Raw genomic sequence first — 27,929 nt, 5'->3', positions numbered from 1 at the left:
TGAAAAGCCGGCGATCAATTGAAAATTTTGACCTTTCGTATTGAAGATATGGATTTTTTTTCCCAAAACACCCAAAAAAAATAGGTCTTTTGGGAAAAAATCCATATCTTCAATATGAAAGGTCAAAATTTTCAATTGACCGTCGGCTTTTCCTCCTGCTACATACACTTTAAGAATATATCATTAGATTTATATAATTTACTTCGAGGACTGTTATATATCAAAATTTGAAAATATCAAATTTTTATAATTTGTCATAAAATTTGTATTATATTGTGATTTTCAAAAATGAAAATTATTTGATATCAGAAAGACATGCTTCGTATTCAGAATGCAATTCGATAGGTCTGAGGTGCTCTCATGTCCCACAAAAAATACTGTCGAAACCCAATAAACGCTCATTTTAGATCCCTTAAAGGGCCAAAGGTAAACAATTAAGACAAGTTTATACTCCATCACTGAGCGACAAGCGATTGCTTTCTAGCCAATGAGGTAGCCGTTTTTGTTGTGTTTTTGAAAAGCGGGCTACCTCATGGATCAAAGACCAATCGCTTGTCGGTCGCTTTAGTGATTTAGTATAAACTTAGCTTTACGCCATGTGTAAAGCACAGATCTGCATCCCTAAAAGGTCATAAGGTTATTTTTATGACCTGATTTTACGACAGGGCATTGCTGAATTGCATTCTTTAATCATCCAGTTCGTTTTTGGTGGAATTTGGTATTGAAAAATTGAGAGTTATATCCAAGCACTGTCAAGTGCCAAGCAGAAATTTCACTGCATTGGCTGCTCTATACTAGCTCTGCACTGTGACTGCATTCGGTAAGCTTAAAGTTCTACAGGAATCACTAGCAGTGGGCCGGCCCAGTACATCAGTGAATAAATCAGTACATCTGTATCTGCAGTATGGGTGAACTGCCACATTTTGTAGAACTCAATGACTTGGCATCAGAAAGGGTAAGCTACACTTTCATTACTTGTGTAACATTTCATTGTGATTGTACATTTTGTCCATTACATCCAAAGACTTTCGTAAGGCAAAATAAAAAAATAAACATGTTTCACATCCCCTCCCGCTTCCTTTTTTGAGGTTTCCTCAAATATATTTTTATTTTTTGAAATTCAATTATAACTTTTCAAACAATATGTCTAGGAAGTTGGAATGCTTTCTATAGCCTTGTTAAGATACAAGAAACATTTTAGGAAGGTTTTGTGATCATTGGAGGGTGTAACTCTCAGAACAACAAATAAAAAGGGCCTCCTTCTTTTTCCAGGCATTATTGTACACGCTAAAACAGCTCTAAGTATGGGTATTTACACCAATTTTGCGATAAAAATAGAAAATAAAAAGCCCCTCCTCCTCCTTTTTTAGAAAACCCGGACATGAAACATGTTTTATTTTTTACTTGGCCTAATGTATGGAAACAAATTTTTGTGCACATAGTACATTTTAGGACTACATGTATATAACAAAATGCATATTTTGGACAATTATACAGCTATCGTTTCTACCCTAGGCTATGACGTTTGAAAGTTACTTGTTGTCAATGTCTGCCAAAAACTGGTCATCACTAGCATCTTTGATGAAGAAAAAATGAGAATATTCACGCCAGAACAGGCCGAAAACCTTACCTAATTGCTCATAAAATCCACCACTGTCCATAAACATGTCATTATATCATTGTTGTATTGTCCTTGCAGCTGTTTGCGCGATTGCCAGGTAGGGAAAATGAAGGAAAAATATGGTTTTTAATAATGATACTTGTAATTTTTTGTTCTTAAATATTTTGATGAAAGAATCACAAAATGTTCTGGTATGTATGAATGGGGCAAGCGGGCCCCTCGGGCATAAACAACCGTTAAAGTCATGAAAATATATGTTGAACCCTAATTTCGTTATCTTATCCGATTCGATTCCTGGATTCAATTTGAATTTAGATGATGTTTTTAGATTTGAAATTTTATGTAGAATTCAAAAATAGTTGTTGCTTACTGCATGTTGTTTTTTGTTTGTTTTTTTTGCTTATTAAAGCTCTTTTCATTTTTAATTAATTGAAATTGCAGGTGGGAGGCAAAATTTTATTTGCAACAGATGACTGGTTTGCTGTTGCTGAAAACCTTCTCAAGGTAAGTAGGTATATGGATTATTAGTTTGAACTATATACCGTACCGTATTTATTGTTGAGAAAGAAATATTATAAATCAGTGTACTCATGCTGAGTTATTGATGCACACAGGTACATTGGATCATATTGGATATGCACCAACATATATTGAGCACATGTAACTGCATGGTTTGCCTATTTTTTCTAGTAACCATTATAATGCAGAACTATGACAGATTTGATTTTACTATTTTCATAGCAAGCTCAGCTCATATGTCACAAGTTATATATGCATCCACCTTTGAGGAAAATAAATCAATCCTATGCAATATCCACACATTAAAAAACCTGTGTATACACTATGCATACATGTAGTGCAATGCAATTTAAGACACTCTTATACACTCCATATTTTTTCTAACATATTTTTTTCTAATCAATTTTACTGTATGCATGGGGCGTGCAGGATTTGTTACTCATGGGGGCTGAATCTAAATGGTTTGCCACTAAGTATATTGCGTCGCTTGTGCGACGTAGGGGGTGTCTGAGGGGATGTGCCCCCTGAGAAGTGAAAAACTTTTGCAAAATAAAGGACCAATTGAAACCATTTGGTGGACTATTTTGGTATTATTATTGTGCACAATTTGAGTTTGAAAAAGCCGAAAATTGTTGAAAAGAAGCTATTAAAAAGCCATTCGTGGACAAGTTCTCACTACTATTAACTGTATAAATTATAAATATTAAGTGTAGGGTGTCCAAAGCAGAAACCAAAAAGGTGAAACGGGGGGGGGGGGGTGTCTGAGGGGGTCCGTGCTCCCCTCAGAAGTGAGAAACTTTTGCAAACTGAAGGCCCAATTGAAGCCATTTGGTGGACCATTCTGGCACATTATTGTGTACAATTTTTAGTTTGAAAAATCTGAAAATGGGTTAAATGAAGGCCCAAATTGAAGCCATTCGTGGACAAATTGTCAGTATTATTGTATAAATTATTGCTTTTAGTGTTGGGTGAAGCGAAAAGGGGAATTTGTTTATCCATACACACTGTGTATTAACACAGGGGAGTTTAAAAAAATTGCAAAATGAAGGTCCAATTGAAGCCATTTGGTGCATCATTTTTACACTTTCTTTAAGCATGTTAAGGGTCTAGAATAGAGATTTGATTATTTATGTTCACCCAGACATGTTACACACAGCACATTATGGGATAAAGTGGGGGGGCAGGCCCGGTCAAAAAAGTGGAGGGGCCTCTGCCCCTGGTTCCACCACCGATAGCCGGGGGTGTCTGAGGGGGATGTGTCCTCTGAGAAGCTAAAATGTTTTGTATTTTTGAAACTGGAATCATGCAAATTGGTAAATACTTTTAGGCGCATATTTCTAGAAAAGGCGATGAGACGATACCAATATAGGTTGTTCTATACCAGCCGGATGACCCAAATGTGTTTTGGGGGAATATTTTGTTAAAATTTTGCCCATATCATTGAAAACCCAGCTCTGTTTTTGCCAAAATCGGTTGATTTGGATTAGACATTTTTGAAAAAAAAATCAAAATACATTCAATATAAGTTTCCAAAAAGTCCGCATCAGAAAAATTAGAAAGTGTCTAATCTCAAATAATAAATCACATTGATCATATACATATGCACACTATTGGGATCGTGGGTTTAGGAAGCTTGTCAACACTGGCAGGCCAAGCGTTTGCGGCGGTCCACGGGGGTGGCCCCCTGGCGGGGGCCCCTTACATAAGAAAATTGTGTATTTGGTGAACTAACAATGCATAATTTCAGGCCCTCTTTTAGTCTAAATTCACCAAATTATCAAAGAAAAAAAGGGTAGGCCTATATGTGATTTTTTGGGGAGGTGCAGGGCAAAAGGATACTCCAGCCCCCCACTTAAAATGTTGGGGGCATATCTCCTCCATTCCCCTGGATTACCTACGTCTATTCTGACGTATCATAGGCCTGTAATATGCGGGCATACCGGGTACTCTAAATCCATTAAGCGGGGGAAGGGGGGGGGGGCTCAAATATTGTTGGCTATCATTGGCTTTCTTTGTTTCCTTTTCCTTTACTTCTTCCTTTCTTTCCTTTTCTTTCTTCCTTTTCTTTTCTTTCTTCCTTTCTTTCTCCTCTTCTTTTTTTTCGGGGTCCGTGCTTGCGGGGGGGCTGAAGCCCCCAAAGCCCCCCCCCTGGACACGCTAGTGGTATGTCATTCATACACTCCTGGATAGTGATTATTTATTTAAACTTTCTTTAGGCAGGGTAGCCTCTTCAATGACAAAGCACTGATTTCCAAGGAGGCCCTGCAAGTACATAACATAGTTAAAACATAACATAGTTAAAACATAACATAATTAATACAATACAGCAAAATGTGAGATGCAGATTTGTACAATGATAATATAAATTAAAATTAATTTACATGACATCACCATGTACAGTGATAACAACATTTTACAATAATATTATTTCAAGGCAGGTTTTACAAATGCAGCATTCTTAAGTTGGAAAATACTCATATTATCAAAGTTATTACAAATACTAACAGGAAGATTATTCCAAAGTTTAACTGCTCTCATTTGGAAAGTGCGCTTACCAGCATTATTATTCCAAGATTGTTCATGTGATAACTAATCAGAACAAATGTTAGTAAATTAAAAGCTGTGCAGAAATATTATATAATATTGCACGGGACAAGATACTATTGATTGATGATCACTTCTTCGGTTAGACGAATCCGACTACAGAGGATGTAGAATTGTTACTCAGTAGAGGATCATTCTACACCCTCTGTGGTTGGGTTCGTCCGACCGGAAGAAGTAATCATCAATCAGCATTCTGATGATGCTTCTCAACCATGAAAAGGGAAACCATCAAACTAGGGAGTAAAATTTGGTTTTGTTTAGAAGAATCTTCATAACTAACCATTGTGTTATATATTGCAAGTTTTTTTGCAACCAAAGTCCAAATTGTGGTAAGGCTTAAAAAAAAGAAAGAAAGTTGACTTGCCTTTATCGACCGACCCAAAAATCTGAAAAAACATGGTCACGTTTTTTTAAAAATTTGACTGTAGGAAAATGTCATATTTTGGTTTATAATATTCAAAATATGTGTTTTATTTATGCAAAGTAGATTTAAACTAGGGATAACCATCAAAATTTCATGTTGACCCTATTGCTACAAAAGATTTGTTTTCTGAGTAGAACTAATCAACAGAAGTATTTTGGTGGTTAAATGGTCAAAATCGGTCAAAAACTTTTCGAATTATGAATTATCAAAGTTTCCCATTCTGACCGGTCATTGGAGCGAAATAAAATGACAAGGTCCAAAAGTAGCAGTTGGGAGCAAAATTGGCATAAGCATATATTTACCTTTATATATTTCTATATTTTAACATATTTGCAAACATGAAACAAGCATATTGTGAAAGTATCAAAGGGGTTTCTTATGAAATGGCACTTAACTAGTCACTGGCATAACTTATTTTTTCAAACCAAGGCATTGAAATCATGCATTTAGAGGACATTTCCCAAAAATCATCCAAGATAGCCGATATGGCACAAAATCAAAATTGCACTATTAAAATTAAAGTAGGTGAACTTTTTTTTCACAACCAAGAATTTCAATGTTATTGGGTTTAATATGACCAATTAGTAGGTGTATGTAAACAAAATCTTAAGTTTTGAAGGTCATTGACTCATTCACAACAATAGAGATTATCCTCATCATGCTCATGTGTATTCCTGTAGTATTCCTCATTCAAACCAAAGTAGCACTCAATACATTATGAGTATCTTTGTTCAAACCAATTCAATGCTTGACCTCGGAGTTACCTGCATGACTATCGCGGGCTATTTTGAAACAGTTATGGTTGCACATTCAGGTACTTCTTTTGAAAGTCCTAAACAAGGTATAGCCAGCAGCAAGTTGTAGATGTTATAGGCCTAAATATAAGAAAACGTTTAGGGTTAAGATCAGGTGAACAATACATCGAATGCATGAGCACGAAACTTCACATTTATGTTCAGAAAGGTGTCTTCTTAACATGATTTGAAAGGAATATAAAAATTCCAAAGGGAAGCTGGTGATTTAATTTGTAACTCGAGATCTACTTGTTCAATTTTTAAACCTTTTTACAGGGGGTATGATAGAGGTATTACTGGCAATTCTGCCAAATTACAGCTCAGTAGGCCACGTTTTTCACCTGATCTTACTGATTTGAATATTTTGTGCCATTCTTGAGCAGTGCTAAACTCAGCCACTGGCAATTAAGCGCACTGTGGCGATGGACCAATTTTGACTCGCACTTACAGAAAAACAAAATAAGTTATGTTGCTGTAATTTGCAAGATAGTTACAAAATATAATTGGCAGTAACTTCCCCAAATTTTACAGAAAAATATTGAAAAAAAAAAGAATGAGATCAATTTAGAAATGTATGTGCAAGCAGTGCACAGTTGAGCTCCCTGCATGTCTATGGGAGTGTTCTAATCAAGTTGATGGTTCATTGGTCATCCCTATTTAAACTGTCATTCAACACAAACATATACATATTGAGATAGTTACCTCAATATTTCAATGTGTACAACACACATCCTCATCAGGAGGGCTCCAATGATGAACTGATGGTGTTGAATGTCCTGCTCTCGACCTTTGATGTCCTTTCTATTGATCGGATTAGGGCATTATAAAATGAAGGGAGCTCAAGTCCTTGATCACGGTTGAGCGCTGGAGTGTGTTTTCTGATTTGAAGGGCGCCTCTCGCACCATGGGCGGGTATTCTCTGTCTTCACGATTCAAAACCTTGACATTGTCCCAGTCAATTTGGTGATTGGTATCCGTACTGTGTTCAGACACGGCAGATGGTGTCCTGCTTTTATTTACGTTAAAGTGCAGTATAAACACATAAAATCATCAGTTTCTTGCGAATTCTGACTCAATTTCGGCATTTGTTTCGTTAATTTTGGCAGCGTAAACATATGCTCTAACTTTAACAGGGAAATGGGGGATGGAAATTGTGTTCAGTCGCGTTTCCTGCATTGAGTTGAATCACATTTTTCTCTAGTATTCTCGATAAAATATGCACCTGAAGATGCGTACATTTGTGCAAAGTATTAGGCGTCACGTCGTATTTTGCAGAAATCACAAAAGAAATTTTTTTAAATATCGACCGACCGACCCAGGTGTTGGGACCTAAAGGGCAAGTCAACTATTTTTTTAGCCTAATGGTATTCATGTGTATTTGTGCATGTAAAAATGTAATAACTTAATAACACATGCCTGTTTGCTTTCAGCCTGAGAACCCAGTATGGAAAGAAGAGGATTTCACAGAGTTTGGTAAATGGATGGATGGATGGGAGACCAGGAGGAAGAGGATACCAGGACATGATTGGTGCATCATCAAATTGGGCATTCCAGGTAACAAAAAGCAAACAAATACCAGAAACGGCAACAACAACAACAACAAAACAGAGAAAATGCAAAAATTAAAAGGAGGTATTCTATCAATGGGGCACGTATGATCAAATAAAAAGTAATTGTTATTCTGCCAGATTAAAATCTCAGATCTTGGTTTACTTACATTTTATATACACCTATTTGGACACAAATAACGTAAGGTATGCGTTTTGCATCAAAACAAAGTAATCATAATAATTTTTTTATGAGAAAATGAATCTCACATTAATTTCAGTGTCAAACAACCATTTGTGACAGGTTGTTGACAGGTTAATTAGTATTTCTCATTCATTTGGATGAGAAAGTTTGATAGAAATGAGAAAATTTTCAATTCTCATTGTTTTGTCCAATTCTCACTGTTTTGAAAGAATTCTCATCATAAATTTCTCTAGTGATAGTTGAGTTACACTGAACATTTGTACAATTAAATAAATGTAGATGATTTGGGTAATGCTAGCATCAAATAGTGTGTTTAAAATAAGTCAAGTGACACTCATATCATATTTCCTACCTCAGTTTCACTCATTTAACCTGTCATATGTTAATGTCTTCTTACCCCAGGCCTTGTCTATGGCTTTGATGTAAATACAGCCTTTTTCACTGGTAACTATGCACCCAGAGTATCAATACAAGCTGCCTGCTTAGAAAATGATGGTAAGTATATACAGATAGGCCTCAAAATAAATATTTGGCAATTCAGAATTTTAAGAATTATGACTGCCACCCAAAGAGATTGGGGTTAGATTTTAGGGTCATGATTTGGATATTGAGATTAGGGTCCTGATTAATAGGGTTAGGGCTGGGGTGGCAGCCAGCATTCTTTATTTTCTTGCAATATTTTTAGCCTGTATTGTCAAATTGCATCCCACAATTGAAGTTAGTGTGCACTGGTTTCTGCTAGCCTAGGAGAATTAGACGCTCTTTTATACTACTCTGCAAAATTCCTATTGCGGCCACTTGCACAGATACACCATCTCCAAAGTACCTGAATGGTACACACAGTGGTCCCGGGGGTCACTCCCATTGTGGCCTGTACACCATCCGCGATAATCAACTTTTGAAAAGCACCCTAAACATGGATTTAACCCATGGCTAAAACGACACCCTAAACAGGGATTTCATTCCTAACATCAAATTTCATACCCTAAATTTCATTTCGCGTGATTTAGCAATTGCAATTTTGCTACCCTTTTTCCAATTTTTCATGTTTTTGACACCCTAAGCGCGACACGGCAGATCGTGCCTACCCACCTAAAAAATGACCCATTTTACGCGTTTTCATTATCGCGGATGGTGTACAGGCCACCATGGCAGTGACCCCCCCCGGACAGTGGTACTACATAGGACCCACCAGCAGTGGTACTGCACTGGTACACCGCTAGCCGCCAAGTATCTTGGCGGCGATGGCTTGAATCAAAACAACCTGGCGTAATGTTAATCTTTAAGAAAGATGAATCAATCCATCTCAGCTCATAATGTGGAAAGTGCACATACTTTAAATTTAATACAATCATTACAATGTACTACTACTCAATCACTCAACATAAAACTATTAAGTTTAGCAATTTCTGGTAGTTTATCTGCAGCTTTGATCTGTTTACTTGAAATTTGAGGCTTGTAGGGCTACTTGGAGATCACAAATTGTTTGTACTTAAAATTGTTTCCTGTAAATGATATTATTATTTAATTTTTTTTCAGATGGTTTTCCAGAGAGAACTTCAGAGATGGGTTCAGCTGCGTCAGAGGAGCAATTTGAAGCCATGAAGAAATTGAACACTGAGGTGTGTAATACTTGTAACATAACAATGCCCATCTTGCCTACCAACCCAAAACTATATTGGGACCAATGGTTATTGGATTTTCAGGCCTGTTTAATAGCATAGGCATATTTTGGGTGTGGCTTTGAGGGCGCGAGCCCCCTGGGGGAAAGTCCGGGGGTGTCAAAAAAGAAGGGGTGGTGGAAGAAGAAGGGGTGGCAAAAAGAATTATCAAAGAAAAAAGGGCGGAAGAATTATGAAAAAGGTTTAAAAATTTGGAAAATGGTCTATACATCATTTTTGTCTCGCCTGAACTTTGTTCAGGATGGGACTTAGTAATCACTATTTCTGTCTGTCCGTGCGTGTGTGTGTGTGTGGGGGGGGGGGTGTGTATGTATGTGTGTCCGTCCGGAGCTGTATCTGGGGAACCGTAAGACTTACGGCGACGCTACTTGGTGGGAGGAAGGGTATCCAAGTTTGCTCCGTAACCGTATGTTTTCGGGGGAAAATATGCAAATTAACATAGCTAATATGCATAATTTATGCGCAAATCAGCGCAAATTGATAGCGGAGTTTGTGGACAGACTATCTCAAGATCCGTCGGGCGCATGGTAACGAAACCTGGTGTCAGCTATGATACACATCTGCTGATCACCTGATTAGTTTTTCGCTGAAAAGTATGCGATTTAGTTGTTAATTTGCATAATTTATGGAACGATTCTACAAATATGGTTGGAAATCTGAAGAAATCCGCCTTGTGGAGCTGTATCTGGGGGATTCGTAAGATCCCTAAGCCCTATGATGATGAAACGTGGTAGGGGGTAGTATGACCAGAGGATCTCAACCCGATTCGATTTTCAGCGCAAAATATGGTAATTAAGTACCTAATTTGCATAATTTATGCATAAAATGCAAAAACCTATTTTCTCGGAGACTAGGGGTCGCACGTTCTTCAAACTTGGTGGGTGGGTGCATCTTCACCCCAGACAGAACAAGTTTGTATTGGTTAGTGCGTCAAGGTCACCCAAGGTCATCCAGGGGTCATCTGAGGTCAAATGACTAAAAACTGTCGTATGGGCACGATACTTGGTGGGTACGGTCAACATAATGTGGTAGGGGGTAGTATGACGAGAGGATGCACATTAGTACCCCCCCACCCCCATGTGGCCCCTCCCACACACTCAAAGTTGGGGGGGTCAAAAATTTAATGAAATATTGTTTTTATATTGCGCATTACATATATCAATTTTGGTCATGTAGGCCAAGTCATTAGGCCAAAAAAAGACTTTGAAGAATGTCTCTCATGTGGGTCACTCCATATCAAATCAAGGAGGCGCCCCACCTGACCCCCTCAGATTTGCTTTATATTTTAGTCATATGTTGTACCTGTAAAAATATTAAAACCTGCAAATTTGAGGTCTGTAGCTCTTACGGATTTTCTGTGGAAGGCATTTAAAGTTGGAGTAGGGAGGTCTAAATTTGGACCCAAAAGTTACCCCTTAAATAAATTTCATCTTTGGGAGTCTGTACCTTCTTTATAAAAAGAAAGAGAGGTCTGAAATTTTGCATACACACTAACTGCATGCCCAATTTGTCAAAAAATAAAAAATAAAAAAATTCTGTAATTGCGTGTTGTGTCACGGGGTCATTAAATATGCAAGAAAAATGTAATGTTTTGTAAACTGGCAAGTTTAGCCCCTAAATTCACATTTTTGTCAGATTAATTATTTTTTGTTTTCACCGATGCTATATATAGGATAAATACAATGCATACCCAAAAAATTGGGGTCACAACTCATTTACATTTCGAAAAGCGCCCTCACGAAGATGAAATTTATTGCAAATTCAACATTTTCAGGGGGCCCAAAGTCGATGTGGTCCACCTTCAAAATTTATAAAACATCACTTTTATATAACTACTAGTATTAAATTACAACTTTGCTAAGTCCCAGTAATTGTATAGGTTGACTTCATATAAAATGACAAGCCCAAAGTTGACCATTTTCTTATGATTGCATGTAGTGCAAATGTGCTTAATTCGGAAGGCTTGAAAGTCAAATTGGCCACAATATTAAAAATAAATGATTAGATGAGTAGTTATTGGCCCTATTTACTTGTATTTCCATTTCGTTTTCAATATATACAGATTTTCTATGGTAGCCATTTAAAGTTGGAGTGCAGCGCCCTCACGAAGATGTTTTGTAAACTGGCAAGTTTAGCCCCCCTAAATTCACATTTTTTGTCAGATTAATTATTTTTTGTTGTCACCGATGCTATATATAGGATAAATACAATGCATACCCAAAAAATTGTTGTCACAACTCATTTACATTTCGAACAGCGCCCTCACGAAGATGAAATTTATTGCAAATTCAACATTTGCATGGGGCCCAAAGTCGATGTGGTCAACCTTCAAAATTTATAAAACATCACTTTTATATGACCACTAGTCTTAAATTGCAACTTTGCTCAATCCCATTAACTTTATAGATTGACTTCATATAAAACGACAAGCCTAAAGTTGACCGTTTTCTTATGATTGCATGTACTGCAAATGTGCGAATTCGGAAGGTTTAAAAGTCAAAATGGCCACAATATTGAAAATAAATGACTAGATGCATAGTTATTGGCCCTATTTACTTTTATTTCCATTTTATTTTCAATATTGGGGTCAATTTGACTTTCAACCTTCCGAATTAGGCACATTTGCACCCTTTTTGCACTACATGCAATCATAAGAAAATGGTTAACTTTGGGCTTGTCATTTTATATGAAGTCAACCTATACAATTACTGGGACTTAGCAAAGTTGTAATTTAAGACTTGTAGTTATATAAAAGTGATGTTTTATAAACTTTGAAGGTGGACCACATCGACTTTGGGCCCCTGAAAATGTTGAATGTGCAATAAATTCCAGCTTCGTGAGGGCGCTGTTCTAAATGTAAATGAGTTGTGACCCCAATTTTTTGGGTATGCAATGTAGTTATCCTATATATAGCATCGGTGACAACAAAAAATAATTAATCTGACAAAAAATGTGAATTTCGGTGGGCTAAACTTGCCAGTTTACAAAACATTACATTTTTTCTTGCATATTTAATGAGCCCGTGACACAACGCAAGCAATTACAGAATTTTTTATTTTTATTTTTTTGACAAATTGGGCATGCAGTTAGTGTGTATGCAAAGTTTCAGACCTCTCTTTCTTTTAATAAAGAAGGCACAAACGCCCAAAGATGAAATTTATTTAAAGGGCAACTTTTGGGTCCAAATTTAGACCCCCTACTCCAACTTTAAATGGCTGCCACAGAAAATCCGTAAGAGCTACAGACCTCAAATTTGCAGGTTTTTAATATTTTTACAGGTACAACATATGACTAAGATATAAAGCAAATCTGAGGGGGTCAGGTGGGCGCCTCCTTGATTTGATATGGAGTGACCCATGTACAAAAGTATAGGAAACTGAAAATTTAAAACCACCTTTTTAGGGTGAAGGAAGCATTTTTTCAAAACAATGTCTAAAACTGGTTATTATAACAAAAATGTCTCTGTTGGGGTGCTACATCGAGTCAAATGTTCACTAGCACCCCCCCCCATGTGGCCCCCTCCCACACACTCGAAGTTGAGGGGGGGGTCAAAAATTTAATGAAATAATGTTTTTATATTGCGCATTATATATATCAATTTCGGTCATGTAGGTCAAGTTATTAGGCCAAAAAAAGACTTTGAAGAATGTCTCTCATGTACAAAAGTATAGGAAACTGAAAATTTAAAACCACCTTTTTAGGGTGAAGGAAGCATTTTTTCAAAAAAATTTCTAAAACGGGTTTTTATGTCAAAAATGTCTCTGTTGGGGTGCTACATCGAGTCAAATGTTCGGAAGATTATTTCGGGGTCATCCGAGGTCACCCAGGGGTCATCTGAGGTCAAATTACTAAAACTGTCGTATGGGCATGAAACTTGGTGGTTACAATCAACATTTAGAGTAAAATGTTCGGAAGATTCTTTTGGGGTCATCCGAGGTCACCCAGGGGTCATCTAAGGTCAAATTACTAAATACTGTCGTATGGGCATGAAACTTGGTGGGTACAATCAACATTTAGAGTCAAATGTTCGGAAGATTATTTCGGGGTCATCCGAGGTCACCCAGGGGTCATCTAAGGTCAAACTACTAAAACTGTCGTATGGGCATGAAACTTGGTGGGTACAGTCAACATTTAGAGTCAAATGTTCAGAAGATTATTTCAGGGGTCATCCGAGGTCACCCAGGGTCATCTGAGGTCAAATTACTAAAACTGTCGTATGGGCATGAAACTTGGTGGGTACAGTCAACATTTAGAGTAAAATGTTAGGAAGATTATTTCGGGGTCATCCGAGGTCACCCAGGGGTCATCTGAGGTCAAATTACTAAAAACTGTTGTATGGGCATGAAACTTGGTGGGTACAGTCAACATTTGGAGTAAAATTTTCGGAAGGTTATTTCGGGTTCATCCGAGGTCACCCAAGGGTCATCTGAGGTCAAATTAATAAAAACTGTCATATGGGCATGAAACTTGGTGGGTACAGTCAACATTTAGAGTCAAAGTTTCGGAAGGTAATTTCGGGGCCATCCAAGGTCACACAGGGGTCATCTGAGGTCACATTACTAAAAACTGCCATATGGGCATGAAACTTGGTGGGTACAGTCAACATTTAGAGTCAAAGTTTCAGAAGGTAATTTAGGTGTCATTCAAGGTCACCCAGGGGTCATCTGAGGTCAAATTACTAAAAACTGTCGACGGGCATGACACTTAGTGGTTACAGTCAACATTAAGAGTCAAATTTTTGGAAGGGCATTTCGGGGTCACCCAGGGGTCATCTGAGGTCAAATTACTAAAAACTGTCGTATGGGCATGAAACTTGGTGGGTACAGTCAACATTTTAGAGCCAAATTTTTGGAAGGTCATTTTTGGGTCATCCAAGGTCACCCAGGGGTCATCTGAGGTCAAATTACTTGAAACTGTTATATGGGCATGAAACTTGGTGGGTACAGTCAACATTTAAAGTCAAGTTTTTTGGAAAGTCATTTCAGGGTCATCCAAGGTCACTCAGGGGTCATCTGAGGTCACATTACTAAAACTGTCGTATGGGCATGACACTAAGTGGTCACTGTCAACATTAAGAGTCAAATTTTGGAAGGGCATTTCAGGGTCACCCAGGGTCATCTGAGGTCAAATTACTAAAACTGTTGTATGGGCACGAAACTTGGTGGGTACAGTCAACATTTAGAGCCAATGTTTTGGAAGGTCATTTTGGGATCATCAAAGGTCATCCATGGGCATGACACTTGGTGGTTACAGTCAACATTTAAAGTCAAATTTTTGGAAGGTCCTTTCAGGGATATCTGAGGTCACCCATGGGTTATCTGGTCAAATTTCTAAAAACTGTCACAGGGGCATGAAACTTGGTGGGTACAGTCATCATTTAGAGCCAAATTTTTGGACAGTCATTGCAAGGTCATCTGAGGTCACTCAGAGGTCATCTGAAGTCAAATGACTAAAAACTTGTATGGGCATGACATGTACAGTCAACATTTAGAGCCCAATTTTGGAAGGTCATTTTGGGGTCAGTAGGGGTCATCTGAGGTCAAATTAGTAAAAATTGTCGGATGGGCATGAGACTTGGTGGGTACAGTCACCATCAGCCAGGTAATTGTGCCCAGCCGAGACCCACCAAAATTTAGGGATCAAAGGTCAAATTCAATATTGGTCCAATCAAGCTCAAATTGAACAGGCAAATCGCCATGGGTTGTTGCAGGTTCATTTACTTCTACCAAAAGTAATTGTAAAAGCAGGCGATCGCGAAAGCAGGCGAGACTCGTGGTTCGAGAACCGCCTTGTTTGGCTTATAGGTCACTAGTGCCTATAATTGTTTTTTTTTTTTGCTCTTCACTTTTTCAAACCATTGAAAACAAATGGGTCAACCTTTTTGGGGCTGTTGATGAAGGGGCGGCAAAATTTACCTTTTCTGCACCCCCCAGGAAGAAGCAAGACCTTTAAAATTTACTATAATATGTTGTTTTTTTACTTGAAGGCCTGGGATGAAATTCTACCAATGAGAGAGATGGGCTCAGGGAACCCTGCTACATGTAATAACATACTTGAAATTCCACTACGTAAAAGGTGGACTCACATACGACTGAATATGTTCCCAGGTAGGTAAATGTGTTGCAGATCAAAAGATTTTGAATTTAAATTACTGAACCTTGTTTGTTGGTTTTTAGAAGCGTACTATGTATTTCTTCAAAATGTGGTTACTCAGTACTTTAAAGTGTCTTAAAACTCAATGATCAATCTGTTTGTTTTTTTATCTCTGTGTATCAGATGGCGGTATTGCTAGACTCAGAGTATATGGTGTGGCTAGTCCTGATTGGGCTAATATTCCTTCAAACCAGGTACATGTAGTCTTTATTTGAACATGAACAATCAATACAGAATTTTACTATTAAAGGAATGCTCATAAATGTACATTTTTATAACACAATTGAGTTCTAGCTGTTCAATTGCAGATATTATTGAAAATAACCTTGCTTTTATAGATGGATAGAGGAGTCCTCCTGTGGCTACAGTCAATAGTATACAAATATTGAATGTGTGTGAGTTCAATGGTAAGAAAATTTTCATTAGGTGAAATATGGACAGTTCATATTTCACCAAATGGAAATATTCTTTCCCTGTATTTGTTTTATATAACTCATAAATAAGTTCCCTTGCTTCCACTTAATTCTATAAATCACCAGGAAAAAAAAAAAAAAAAAGATGTCTAAATGCATATTTATTTTAGAAGCAACACCCCCACCTATAATTGGCGAGTCGAGGAGGAAACCTTGTGCTATATGTTCGCGCGTTCATCAGTGTTGCTGTGGTAGTTCCGCATCCGTGCAATGGAAAAATGACTATTGTACGGACGTGAAGTGCAATGTCCTTTTTCCTTTTGCAGCTGGCCGCTAAAAATATCAGAAATAATCAATAGTAGTTGATCAATCAAATGACAAGAAACTTTGTATGCGTTATATAAGTAGTATAAAATATTTCTTCCTTATTTTGTAGCTTTTAGACCTGGTTGCCATGGAGAATGGTGGGGTATGTGTTGGTTATAGTAATGTCCATTATGGGCACGCAAGAAATCTACTGACCAAACCAAGATCAAAGGTCATGAAGGATGGATGGGAGACAGCAAGAAGGGTGAGCTTCTTCACATAATTTTTAGCTCAATTTGCAAGGCAAATTGAGACTATAGACATGATCCGAATTTCTCTATGTTTTTTACTTTCTCTTGCTACATCGTTTGAGTAATGGAGCTGGTAATTTGAGGTGGCGATCTTTGCAAGTTTGTTCATGAAAGTTACTTATTTTGCTGGGAAAAAATGGACAGGAAGTGTGCTTTTTCGAGCAATTTGTCACGAAAAAATTGTGCAGTTTCACAAGAATAATCTCATTCCTAGATTTCTTACATGCTTCACCAGGTTTAACCTAGGTGTTTTTCCAATATAAGTCATCTGTTACATGTTTACATTTTAGCTTTGCCAATGATGTTACTGTGTTTTATGGAGGTTTAGATTTGGAGCATGTGTATTTTTGCAGAGACCTCTCAGATATTTGTGAGGATAGTTTCACATAGTAATTATTTTCTGTGAGATTGTAAAATTCTAAAGCTCTTTAACCTATTGTCAACAGTAGAGTGTTTGTTTAAGAATTAGTTCAAGTGCTTGACAAGGACAAAGTAATCAGGGTTGCCAAACTCATAGTTCGGTAGCCCAAATGGGTAACTTTTGAAGATTTTCCTTGAGACTTTCAACAATTTCCTGTCCCACAGGTTAAGAAAAAAATTGGGTGGCTTTTCTTTTTTTATCTTCATGTAAAATTGGGTGGCTTTTCAGCAATGCAGGTGCAATTTGGATGTCTTGAAGCCTACATTTATTCAACTAATTAACAGACACAGATAAATTTGGGGTAAAGCGTAGTAATTGGAATCCTTGAGCGTTCACATGGTAGATTTCCCCAAGTTTTTGTCCGAGAACCGCTTTGCTCAAGCAAAAATTCCTCTAGCTGTGTGGACATGCCTAAAGACAAATATTTATTACTGCTAATATTCCTGTCAGTTTATACCCGAAGATATTTGGTGCCCATTCATTTATTTATTATTCATTAACAATTTATATGCAGAATAACCTCAGCACCTTGCCTCCCTCCTGAGCAGTGGCATTGGGAGCTAGGGGAAAAGTTGCATCCCCAACACAGAAATTTCCAGTGATGAAAATGGAGATGGGGATCGGAGTAAAGTGTCATTAAAATGACTGAAAAAGGTCAAAAATTGACAAATGGGGACAGAGTTTGGCTTTACTCCCGCACACTAAAATGCTGGCTATGCTGTTGTTCCTAAGGGGCCGTCCATAATTTTCGCCATTTTTACTTACGTACAAAGCGTACGTAAGAGGGAGGGAGGGGGTAAAAATCCTGGGCAAGTGTAATGTAAGAAAAATGGCGATTTGTTTGAGCAATAAAACAAAAACGAAAGTGAAAAATTATGGTATTTTCCAATATTTTATTCATAAGTTATAACGAATTGACCTCAAATTTTTCAATTCGTTTTAACAATTTCTATAACATGCCATGCAAAAAATGATTTTCTCTTTAATTTTGAGTCTAATATGCACAGTGGTCCTATTTTACATTATGCTTAATTTATTTCATACCAAAATGCTTAAAAAAGTATTTTCTGTCTGCGCTAGGATCAATAGCAGCAAAGGCTCTAGTGTAGATGAACACATTTTGCGACAAAAGACATCAAACCCATAGTTTAATTGCAAGGACATACACCAAACATATGGGATGCCCCCTGGTTCCCCTTATATATGACGTGATCGTGGGGGTTGTGGAAAAGAGAGTTTAGGATGATCAGCAGAGTGGAGCGCATTAGCCATTCATTTGGTTTAGATTCGGCCTGTATTCTAAGCTATATTTAAATTTATTGATGGCTTTCATTTTTAATGAAAATATGATTTTAAAAGGAAGTTTTTTTAGCATTTCTAAACTTATCTGGAAAAACACCCACTATCCTTTTGGAACACTTACTATAACCCTTATCCTAAACCTAATCGAACCATTAACCTAAATTCTAACCTCAACCCCAACCCAACATCTCAATTTTGCTATTAGTAGTAGGCCTACTCGTGGAAATTCTTCGCCATTTTATTTGTACGTAAGTGAATATGGCGAAAATTATGGACGGCCCCTAAGGCCACCTTTGTTTCAGATGGACATTTTATTGTGAAAGGACCTATATGTCATTGCACAAGAAAATGAAGAAATACAATAAAAAATTTCCACATAGCCCCTGAATTAAAAGTATTTAATTATTTTTGTAATCACTCAAAAGCATTTTGTGAGAATTTTACATCCAAACTAAGTGCTATTCAATTTTTATGGGCCTTTTTATTTTACATGTAAAGTCTATGGGATTAGAAATGTACAGCAATATTGAAAACCCTCATTTTGGGCCCATTTTGGGCCATTTTAGTCACTAAAATGACCATAAAAAAGAATAGCACTTAGTTCGGCTGTAAAATTCACACACAATGCTACCTTAGTGAGTACAAACATAATTAAATACATTTCATTTGGGGGCTATAGCAAAAGAAATTTCCTATACCTTAATGGTTATGGAACAAAGGTGGAGGGCCCTGTTGCACATAAATGACCTTTATATACATGTACATTATGCCACGTAAAATTAAAATTTTGTTTCACATCCCCACCATGAGAAGTGGATCTAATGTAACACCAAGATAATTGGATTCATTTGTATGATCAAGCATGTCATATTGTTGAACTTGGTAAGAATGTGAGATGCACCAAATACTATATTATTTAAAGGGGAAAGAAGAATTACGCATCGCTCACTAGCACAATTAAACATGAATTTACAAATGGAAACATTACATGCATAGGCAGATATACCAGAGTAAAAACTCCGGACATACCTGCCTGTCAAAGGGACTCGAACCCCAGACCTCTCGCTTGTCGGGCGAGCGCTCTTACCACTGAGCTACACAGACTGTCCCTGATAAACAGGACTCAAGTCTGGTACTTATGGATATGAGCAGTCATGCGGGGTAAAACCCAATTTGATATATTCAACGGTTATACATATATCTGAACATTATATTTATTTTTTAAATTTCAAATAACAATTGAGCTACAGCACCCTTGGTGCTCTTGTTGTTTTTTATAACGATGCTTGCTGTTCGCACAAATACCACTATAGACAAATCAAGGAAGTACATTTACATGTATGTAATTGAGGGCCATTGGTTATGGGTAGAATACATTTGGTATTAGTGAAATGGACTAATCAACGATAATTATGTATCACAAACAAAACTGAAGGAAGGAAGGGAAAGGGTAAGAGTGTTTTGGTAAGCTTATTAGTAACTTTGAAATGAGCAATTGACCCTTGGTATTGGGATCACAGGATGCACCAAACAGAAATTATCGCTGACCATTTAGTTTTAACTACAGATTAACATGCATGCTTGATTCATTCATTCGTTGCTTAATTGACTGACTGATTTGGTTGGTTGTTTGATTGATTAGGAGATTGATCAATTGCTTGATTGATTTATGCTTCTCTGTGTAACTCAACAGCTTGATCGTCCAGCCATCTTAACAGCAGATGAGAATTGCGTACTACAAGTGGATGGGAGTGAATGGTGTGTATTCAGATTAGGGCATCATGGAACTATTAAAGAAGTAAGTGTACAATTAAGTAAGTGTTCCATTGAATCTCAGAAAACAATAGAAAACAAAGGATTTCAAAACTCTTTTACTGATTTTTACTACCTTGCAAAGAAGCAACAGGGACATGTAATGTATCAATGTAAAGCTTATTTTGAAGAAAAGTTGCCTGTCCTATATCTCAGGAAGTGAAAATGTCAACATTACAGCCCATTTGTGGTGGATGTATTGCAAAATGTTGAAACAAGGAAGAGAAAAATAAAACTTCTTTATTCATGATTGTTTGTGTATTTTCATGTCATTTTGTCTTCTATAAAGATATGATAGTGGGATTAAAAGCTCAGCAACTAAAATATTGCAGCATAATCATTTACAACATTTGCAAGAGGATTTGACTTGCTGTTAATAATCCTCAATTAAGTTTTTGTTAAAATTTCTAGCTACTAAAGAATTTTTTTCCTATGTGTGAAAATTACGTAGTGACAGTAAATTAAAACATGCTTTTCTTTCAATTCATCATCATCTTTTCTATTTTATTTTTTGTTGCAGGTTGAGATAGATACCAATCATTTCAAAGGCAACTTTCCTGATTCATGTACAGTAGAAGGTGAGTGAAAAACAAATATCACATTTTATACTTTATTTATTGCCAAAATGCTGATGTAATTGGCAATCAAGTTAGCACATTAGCACAAAGAGGTGAGATTGGAAAATGTTCTTGTAAAAAATAATTGCGCTAGTATGAAATTCCACTGGACAAGGAACTAGCTTGTCTTGGTTTACCCGTAGGTTACTCATGGAGTTGATCCTGGTTGTGATGGTTATAATGTGTACATAGATTAGGTAACTGCGTCTATATTACCGTAACCACCCGGGTATAAGCCCACCTTCAGGTATAAGCCCACCCCCTATTTTTCAAAACATTCTGGGAACAAGGGTGCACTCGGCTATAAGCCCAGTACTAAATTTTGGCCAAGTTCTTAAATCAACTCAATGCTTTTCTCTCACATTTAATAACAAATAAAAAAAAATATCAGCTGATAATTAACATTCCACACTTAGAATATTTAGATTAAGAAATTGACATAGATGATAGAAATTACTGGTACATTGGGCATACAAATGGGGATGATTCCCGGGGATGATTTTTCTTATTTCTAAATTCAAGTACTAGCCCCTCCCCGGGTATAAGCCCACCCCCATTTTGAAGTGAAATCTGGCATCTAGGGGGGTGGGCTTATACCCGAGTGGTTACGGTAAGCTGCATCCCTGAATGTTGTATGGTTTATAATGTGTGTCTTGGGCCACAGTGGTCATTGTGCAGTATAAATTCCTGAAATTTATTTATTTATTTCATACACTATGGTTAATCTGTCAAGTGATCACTATATCCCAAGCCCATAGCTATAGGTAAAAAAAATGTGGGACAACCTTGAAAATGCAGGGATGTAATGTTGTTATTTTATGTTGGAAATGGGGTGGGGCTGATTTGGAGGAGAGGGAAACTTGAAGAGGATTTTGAAATCCTAAATCAGGTTTACTGGCACTTATTTACTCTTTTATTTCATCAGAATCGAACAATCAGGGATAATGGACACTGTAGGAAATAATTGAAATGAATAAGTGTGCATGTGCACTGGAAATACATAACGAACACATAGGCATAGATCCCGGGGATGGGGGGGGGGGGTAAATCCCCAAATATTTTGCCGGGGGATGGTCCATACAATCATCCTCCCCAATGTTGATGCCTGTATGTGGGTTTCTGACCAAATTAACCTCATATTTGCCTTTTTAGCCCCGAAAGTGCACAATTTTGTGCGCATAGCATGAATTAATTCCACTTTTGCACCATATTTCATCAGTTTAGCTTCAAAATGGCAACTTCTGCCATCTCGCGCACGTTTGTACCATAAACTTTATTCTGTTGCCAAAAGGTGCGCCACTGATGACACATGGGATACTTGTATACACATTCAGACCAAAATAAAAAGGCAAAAAAATGCAGACCGAACTGAGATGACCAAGTATAAACCAATAGAAACAAGAAAGAAAGTCTCACAATCTTGTATACATATTGCAGTATTATGATAGGTGATATTGCACCTGCTGTATCCTGTATTTTACTCACAAACATTTCCTGTCACTAGTGAATTTGATATCAGTAGTGTCATATGAAATAACAAAGCATGTCAATATGAACACTGGCATAAACATATTTCCACCTGAACTTAACTATATAGTCTGTTTTGAGGTGTTTAACCCTGTGTGCATTACTGATATTCTCTTATATTACCCCTGATTGGTTTATTACATGATATACGAGGGGGTATCAAAAAGTTTTAGAAATCGCACAGAAGTGAAAGAGCTATATCAATGAAATTTTGTCAGTGCAATCACTTGTCCTTATGTACATTATGGTCCAAAAATGGTCTCATAAGTATGTTTACTTTTTTTTACAGGAGCTAGATGTCACTACCTGCCTATGTAACCGCATAACCAGCAAAATGGAGAAAATTGAGGCATGCAGCATGATTAAGTTCCATTTAAGGGTTACAGTGCCCAGAAAATCTGTGATGAAATAAAATTCCTTTTCCAAAAAGCAACAGTGACATACCACAATCACCATTGAAGATAACTTTCATTTCATCATCAATTTTCTAGGCACTGCAACCCTTCAAAAGCAGGATCTTAATAATGCTGCTTGCCTCAATTTTCTCAATCTTGCAGTTTATGCGCAATAACTAGGGCAGCGGGTTATTGGCATCTAGTGCCACCTGTAAAAAAAGTAAACATACCTATGAGACCATTTTTGGACCATAATGTACATAAGGACCAGTGATTGCACTGACAAAATTTCATTGATATAGCTCTTTCACTTCTGTGCGATTTCTAAAACTTTTTGATACCCCCTCGTACTCCTCTGAATAACCAATCAAAATTCTTACTATTCTTACCATGCCTTTTATTGGCTCAATATGTGATGTATAGTTTGATCAGCTCGTAATCGGTGGGCCTTGTAACATCACATATTAATATAATTTATTTGGAGAATTGTTTTGTGACATCTTGCCAGAAGTATTACAAATTATTAATTGAAGTACTATACTTTGTCTAATTTCTTTAATACGTAAAATATAGACCATACAGGTCAACTATATCACTCTTAACATGGGTTGTACTTTTGGGCATAGTGGTAAAAGCCTAATAATTCCTGCCGATTACGAGCTGATCAAAGTACAGTCCTCTTTGTTACCAATCAAAATAGTTCTTAAAGACTGATACCTGGGTCGGTAGTGCCCATTAGTCAAAGCCTTTAATTTAGTTAAAGCATTTAATTTAATTCTGGGACATGATATGTGCAAGTAAGTAAGGCCAAATTGGTCAAGCTGGGAGATTCCACGTTTGTTGATAGAAAGACAGCCTAGGCTAATAGAAATTGGCACTCCATTCGTGGTGGATAATAATAAAGTTTAAAACATGTAGGCCTAGCTTATGTCCGGCACTTAGGCAGGGTGATTCTTTGTTGGATTATTTTATTTGATCCTATTTGTGACCTCTTCTCATATTTTATTACTTTCCTTTTCTCACAAGTAAAGTCTGAAACATCGAGTCGTAGTACCGTCCATGCGAACTTGGATGCGGGGCTTGGATGTAAGCTTAAGCGCTTAGGCCTACATGTTGACGCAAATTCAAGAAAGTAGAAAACTTGGAAGTATGACTATATCCCGGGACAATATCTGCCTCTGTATTTTGCAAACTAAAACAAGAATAGGGCCTACTCTATTAAATAAATACGAAAATGAGAGTAGGCCTATGACTGAATTAATGCCAAGACACTGAAACTGATATCGTAAAAATCACACCGGCGCTTGATGAATCATGCCGTACAATGGTTTATACTCATGTATATCGCCATGGTCGGGGCACGTATGTAGGGCTATATTTGCATGCTTGTCATGGGTCGACCTGGCTAAAAATCCTGGTGTTTGCGGGCCGAATGTGGCAACCCCAAATTTACGGTCGACCTGGGAGAAACCATTTTACGATAACTTAGGTGGTCTATCGTGTGCGATACGCTATTTTTGGTCGACCTGGGATTTTTTTCTCCCAGCTTGACCCAAAACGCGTAAGTAAGTAAGTAGCAGTAAAGAAAACAGGAAAGACCAAAACCTCAGAGACTCTCTCGTCCACTCCCTAGTCTCACCCAAGCAAGATAATGCCTCCATGACCGCATGTAAGAGACCGCGATGTAAAACTTGTCGGTTTGTCTATAACACTGCTACAATCAACGGTCCCAAAGATAACTTTAACATCAAGGATGACTTCACTTGCACCACTAAGGACTGCATATATGCCATTACGGTCGAAAATGCGCTTCAGTGTACATCGGTGAAACTGGACGAATGATAGCAGAACGTTTTCGGGAACATCTCAGAGATACCAACAGAGGGACATCACCAAACCAGTTGCTAAACATTTTTCAACGAATGGTCACAGCCAAGAAGACATGCAAATTACTGGACTCAAAAAATGCCACGGTAACACGGCAAGTCGCCGCAAAGACGAACAGCAGCTAATTTTCAATTTAGGAACACTTACGCCTGCAGGAATGAACGTTGATTTTCCCGCTTTCCGTCGTTAGGCCCTTCACGTTTTTTTTTCTTCCGTTCGCGTTTTTGTGCTTTCCGCTCGCGTTTTTATGCTTCCCGTTCGCGTTGTTAGTGCTTTTCCGCTCGCGTTTTAGTCCCTTACTAGACGCGCGTTTATCAACGTTCATTCCTTGTATATGTTTTGTTTTCACAAGTATTATATCATGGCTATGAAAAAGGCCTATGGCCGAAAGCTCGCCCAATTTTATATACTTCACGGTAGTTTCCTACTTTTTACTTTTGTATAAGTAAGTAAGTAAGATATTAAAATTAACATTGATTTTGTGTATTACAATGATCCATCCAGCGCCGTAGCTGGGGGAGGGAGGGGGTGCAACGCACCCCCCAAACAATTGCAAAAGTATACAAAAAGTCCCACAATTTAAGAATTTGCAAGTGTAGTGAGCTGAGAATCAGATTTTTAAAGCTTTTTTGGTCAAAAAAGGTCCAAATTTGGGGAAGAAATTCCACTTTTCACAAAATTGCTCCCCCTTGGAAAAAAGTTCTCTTTTTCAAAATCAGCACCCCCACAAAAAATGTGCTTGGATCCATTAGTATACATGTAGATATCAATCAGCACAGTTTTTTTGTGGCTAAAATCAGTCAAGGTGATACTTTTCAGCTCAATATTTTGCAACAAATTATGAAGAAGTTAAAAAAACAAACCCAGTTTTATATCTAATTGAATGAAAATAATAAAATTGATACAATTGCACCAATCATATATGGTGTGATCAAGCAAAATCAGTCTGAAGTTGGTCATATACAATTGTCAGTTTCTTATCAAATTGTAACAGACATTTGCAAAGCTACATTTTGCAGAAAAGCCCATTGAAATTGGACAACCAGTTCAAAAGATATGAGCAGTTAAAGAGTTTCCAACATAAGGAAACAAAAGGAAATATTTCCTTTATTTGGCTATATCTTAAAATCAATATTTTATGATATCAATGATTTTGCTTGATCACATCATATATGTGACACGATCAAGGGAAATGAGTTGGATATTGCTAATATCGATTTTGAGATATTGGCAAAGAAAGTGTTAAAATTCTTTTGTTATATATTGTTTTCAGCAATTGATAAATTGATGTAACTTTGCAATGAAAAGTCATATCAACATGGTGGTTTCAGTTTCTGAAAGCTCTAAATGGCATCTTTAGAAACGTATGTAAAACTCATTTTCGACCAGGGTCGACATGTGACTCATTCCCCTTGATCATGTCACATATTAGAATATTCCTATGGAATAAATAACATTGTGATTTGATTCATTTCAGGTGCTATGGTTGTAGCGCCTAAAAATAAAAGAAAAGTTAGTGTTGCCAGAATGGGTCCCATTCAGCAGGGTTTTACTGGGCTCAATTGGAGGATCATTCTACCACAAACCAAGGTTAGTTAGCAAGCAGTTATAATACTGTAGTATATTTTGCAGAGAGTAAACATGTAAGGACAGTTTATACAGAAATATGATTACATTAGTATGGACAAGTGGTTCACTCGTCACCTTCAGGTTTCTTAAACGTGTTCACCGATCAAAATATTAGGGATGGTGAAAATGTCTTGTGCTTGTGTGAATCATTGATAAAAACTGTATATCATTATTCGTGTTTAGTTGTACATCTTATTTATACAACTGTGGATGAAGCTCTGCTCAGTAGCGATTAGCAAGCTGATACATGCAGTGAAGATAATTATAGGCGCTGGAATGAAATAGCAATTTTCTTTGAATATCTCATTTGTTCAGCTTGAAATTAAAACGGGACATTTGACAGTGAAAACTAGCATTTTGTGGAAAACATCGCATATTAAGGTTCCATTTTCATTGTTTGTTTGACCTCTATTTTATTAAATGCATTTTCAGCTTTCTGCCCACAAGCAGCATTTCTTCAAAGGAGCTGAGGTACAAGATATCGGTGCCATATCTCATGTTCGTCTTACTATGCGTCCTGATGGTGGAGTGAGTCGTATGCGTCTATGGGGCTACAAACAGGGTACACCAAGCATTCCCGAAGAGAAAAGTAAAGCACCAAAAGCAAGTATTCCAGAGGAGAGAAGTAAAGAAAAAGCAGAAACTCAAGCTGAACCATGAAGACAATAGAAATAAAACTTCTTTGAAAAAAGGAAAGTTTCACCATATTCTGTGATGGTCTTTGACTACAGTTTTATTATATTTTTTACTGAATTATGAAGTGTCTTCAAAGAAATATTACTAAGTCAAAAAAAAAAGGGTTGTCCCTGGTCACTGGACTTTTTGATGATTTTGTGCCCGGGTGACCAGAGACAAATCTTGTTTTTGGTTTAAGTTGTTGTAAGTACAAAATTCTATTGTTTGTCAAAATTCTGGGTGTATTGTCTTGGGTATTACAAGTATTACAAGTTCAAGTTTATTTCACCATCATCATATCATATAGGTAACAAAATATAGAGAAAAGGATGGTAGGACAATCACAAGAGCAAAGCTCGAAAGACGTGATTGCCCTCAGTGCAAAAACGAAAAGACGCCTACAAACAACAGACAAAGACGGGGGTGTGAATTGATGGTGATGAGTTTACCTTTCCCAGCACCCATCAGTTACTTTATATCTCAAATTTGTTTTGAAATACTAGCCTATTGATTCCAAATGGCTATCTTTGTTCCAAACAATTATAAAAGTATCTTTTTTAAGTCCTGTGTGTCTTCACATTAACTCTCTTGTATGTTTTCTGTTCCTACAAAAACAGGAACAATCTGACTTAAAAGCTGGCTTAAGCCATAATAAACAAGCTTTTAAAATGATTTTGGTCAATTTTATTCAAACCTGATTTGTTGGCATATTTGTAATATTTTACACAATACACATGTCCCAACACATGTCCAAACTTCCTGACGGTTGTTAATAATAATATTTTAAAAATAATATTGGCAAAGAATAACAAATTAAGGGCTCATATTGAAATACCCTACCACGTTTTCACACAGAAAGAAGGCAGGATTCCCCTCGCTAAGCGCGCGCCTCAGGAAAGCTCGGTCATAAAACGGATGGATTATATGCATCAGTGATACACCCTGCACAGGATTTTAACAAAAGAAGGCTAGCACAGGAAAGCTGCAGGATGGCGCACACCTTCCTGTGTTAGGGAATTTCAATATGAGCCTTAAATCATATATCAAGGCTTTAATTTGAGTTTGAAAGGGGTGAAAATGTTATA

General features: G+C 37.2%; 1 protein-coding gene across 1 annotated transcript; it reads left to right on the top strand.

Moving 5' to 3' along the window:
- The first annotated feature begins 460 nt into the window (after window positions 1-460).
- LOC140148770 (allantoicase-like) lies at window positions 461-27,094 on the top strand. Its single transcript, XM_072170827.1, has 12 exons — window positions 461-955; window positions 2,063-2,125; window positions 7,393-7,516; window positions 8,117-8,209; window positions 9,254-9,336; window positions 15,383-15,503; window positions 15,673-15,743; window positions 16,399-16,533; window positions 19,996-20,100; window positions 20,635-20,692; window positions 26,018-26,130; window positions 26,602-27,094. Exons 1-12 carry the CDS (start codon window positions 905-907, stop codon window positions 26,827-26,829), a joined length of 1,245 nt encoding a protein of 414 aa, XP_072026928.1. The 5' UTR covers window positions 461-904; the 3' UTR covers window positions 26,830-27,094.
- The last annotated feature ends 835 nt before the right edge of the window (window positions 27,095-27,929 follow it).

This window comes from Amphiura filiformis, chromosome 3, assembly GCF_039555335.1.
Source record: "Amphiura filiformis chromosome 3, Afil_fr2py, whole genome shotgun sequence".
Classification (NCBI taxonomy): Eukaryota; Metazoa; Echinodermata; class Ophiuroidea; order Amphilepidida; family Amphiuridae; genus Amphiura; species Amphiura filiformis.
Note: the sequence above shows the minus strand (reverse complement) of the source record. Positions and strands in the feature narration are given on the sequence as shown.

Bases quoted from the DNA above. Each gene is read 5' to 3' on its own strand.
- LOC140148770 (XM_072170827.1), top strand. From the start codon at position 905: ATGGGTGAACTGCCACATTTTGTAGAACTCAATGACTTGGCATCAGAA. The intron at 15,504-15,672 runs GTAGGTAAATGT...TCTGTGTATCAG, and splicing joins ACGACTGAATATGTTCCCAG to ATGGCGGTATTGCTAGACTC. The intron at 15,744-16,398 runs GTACATGTAGTC...CTTATTTTGTAG, and splicing joins CTAATATTCCTTCAAACCAG to CTTTTAGACCTGGTTGCCAT.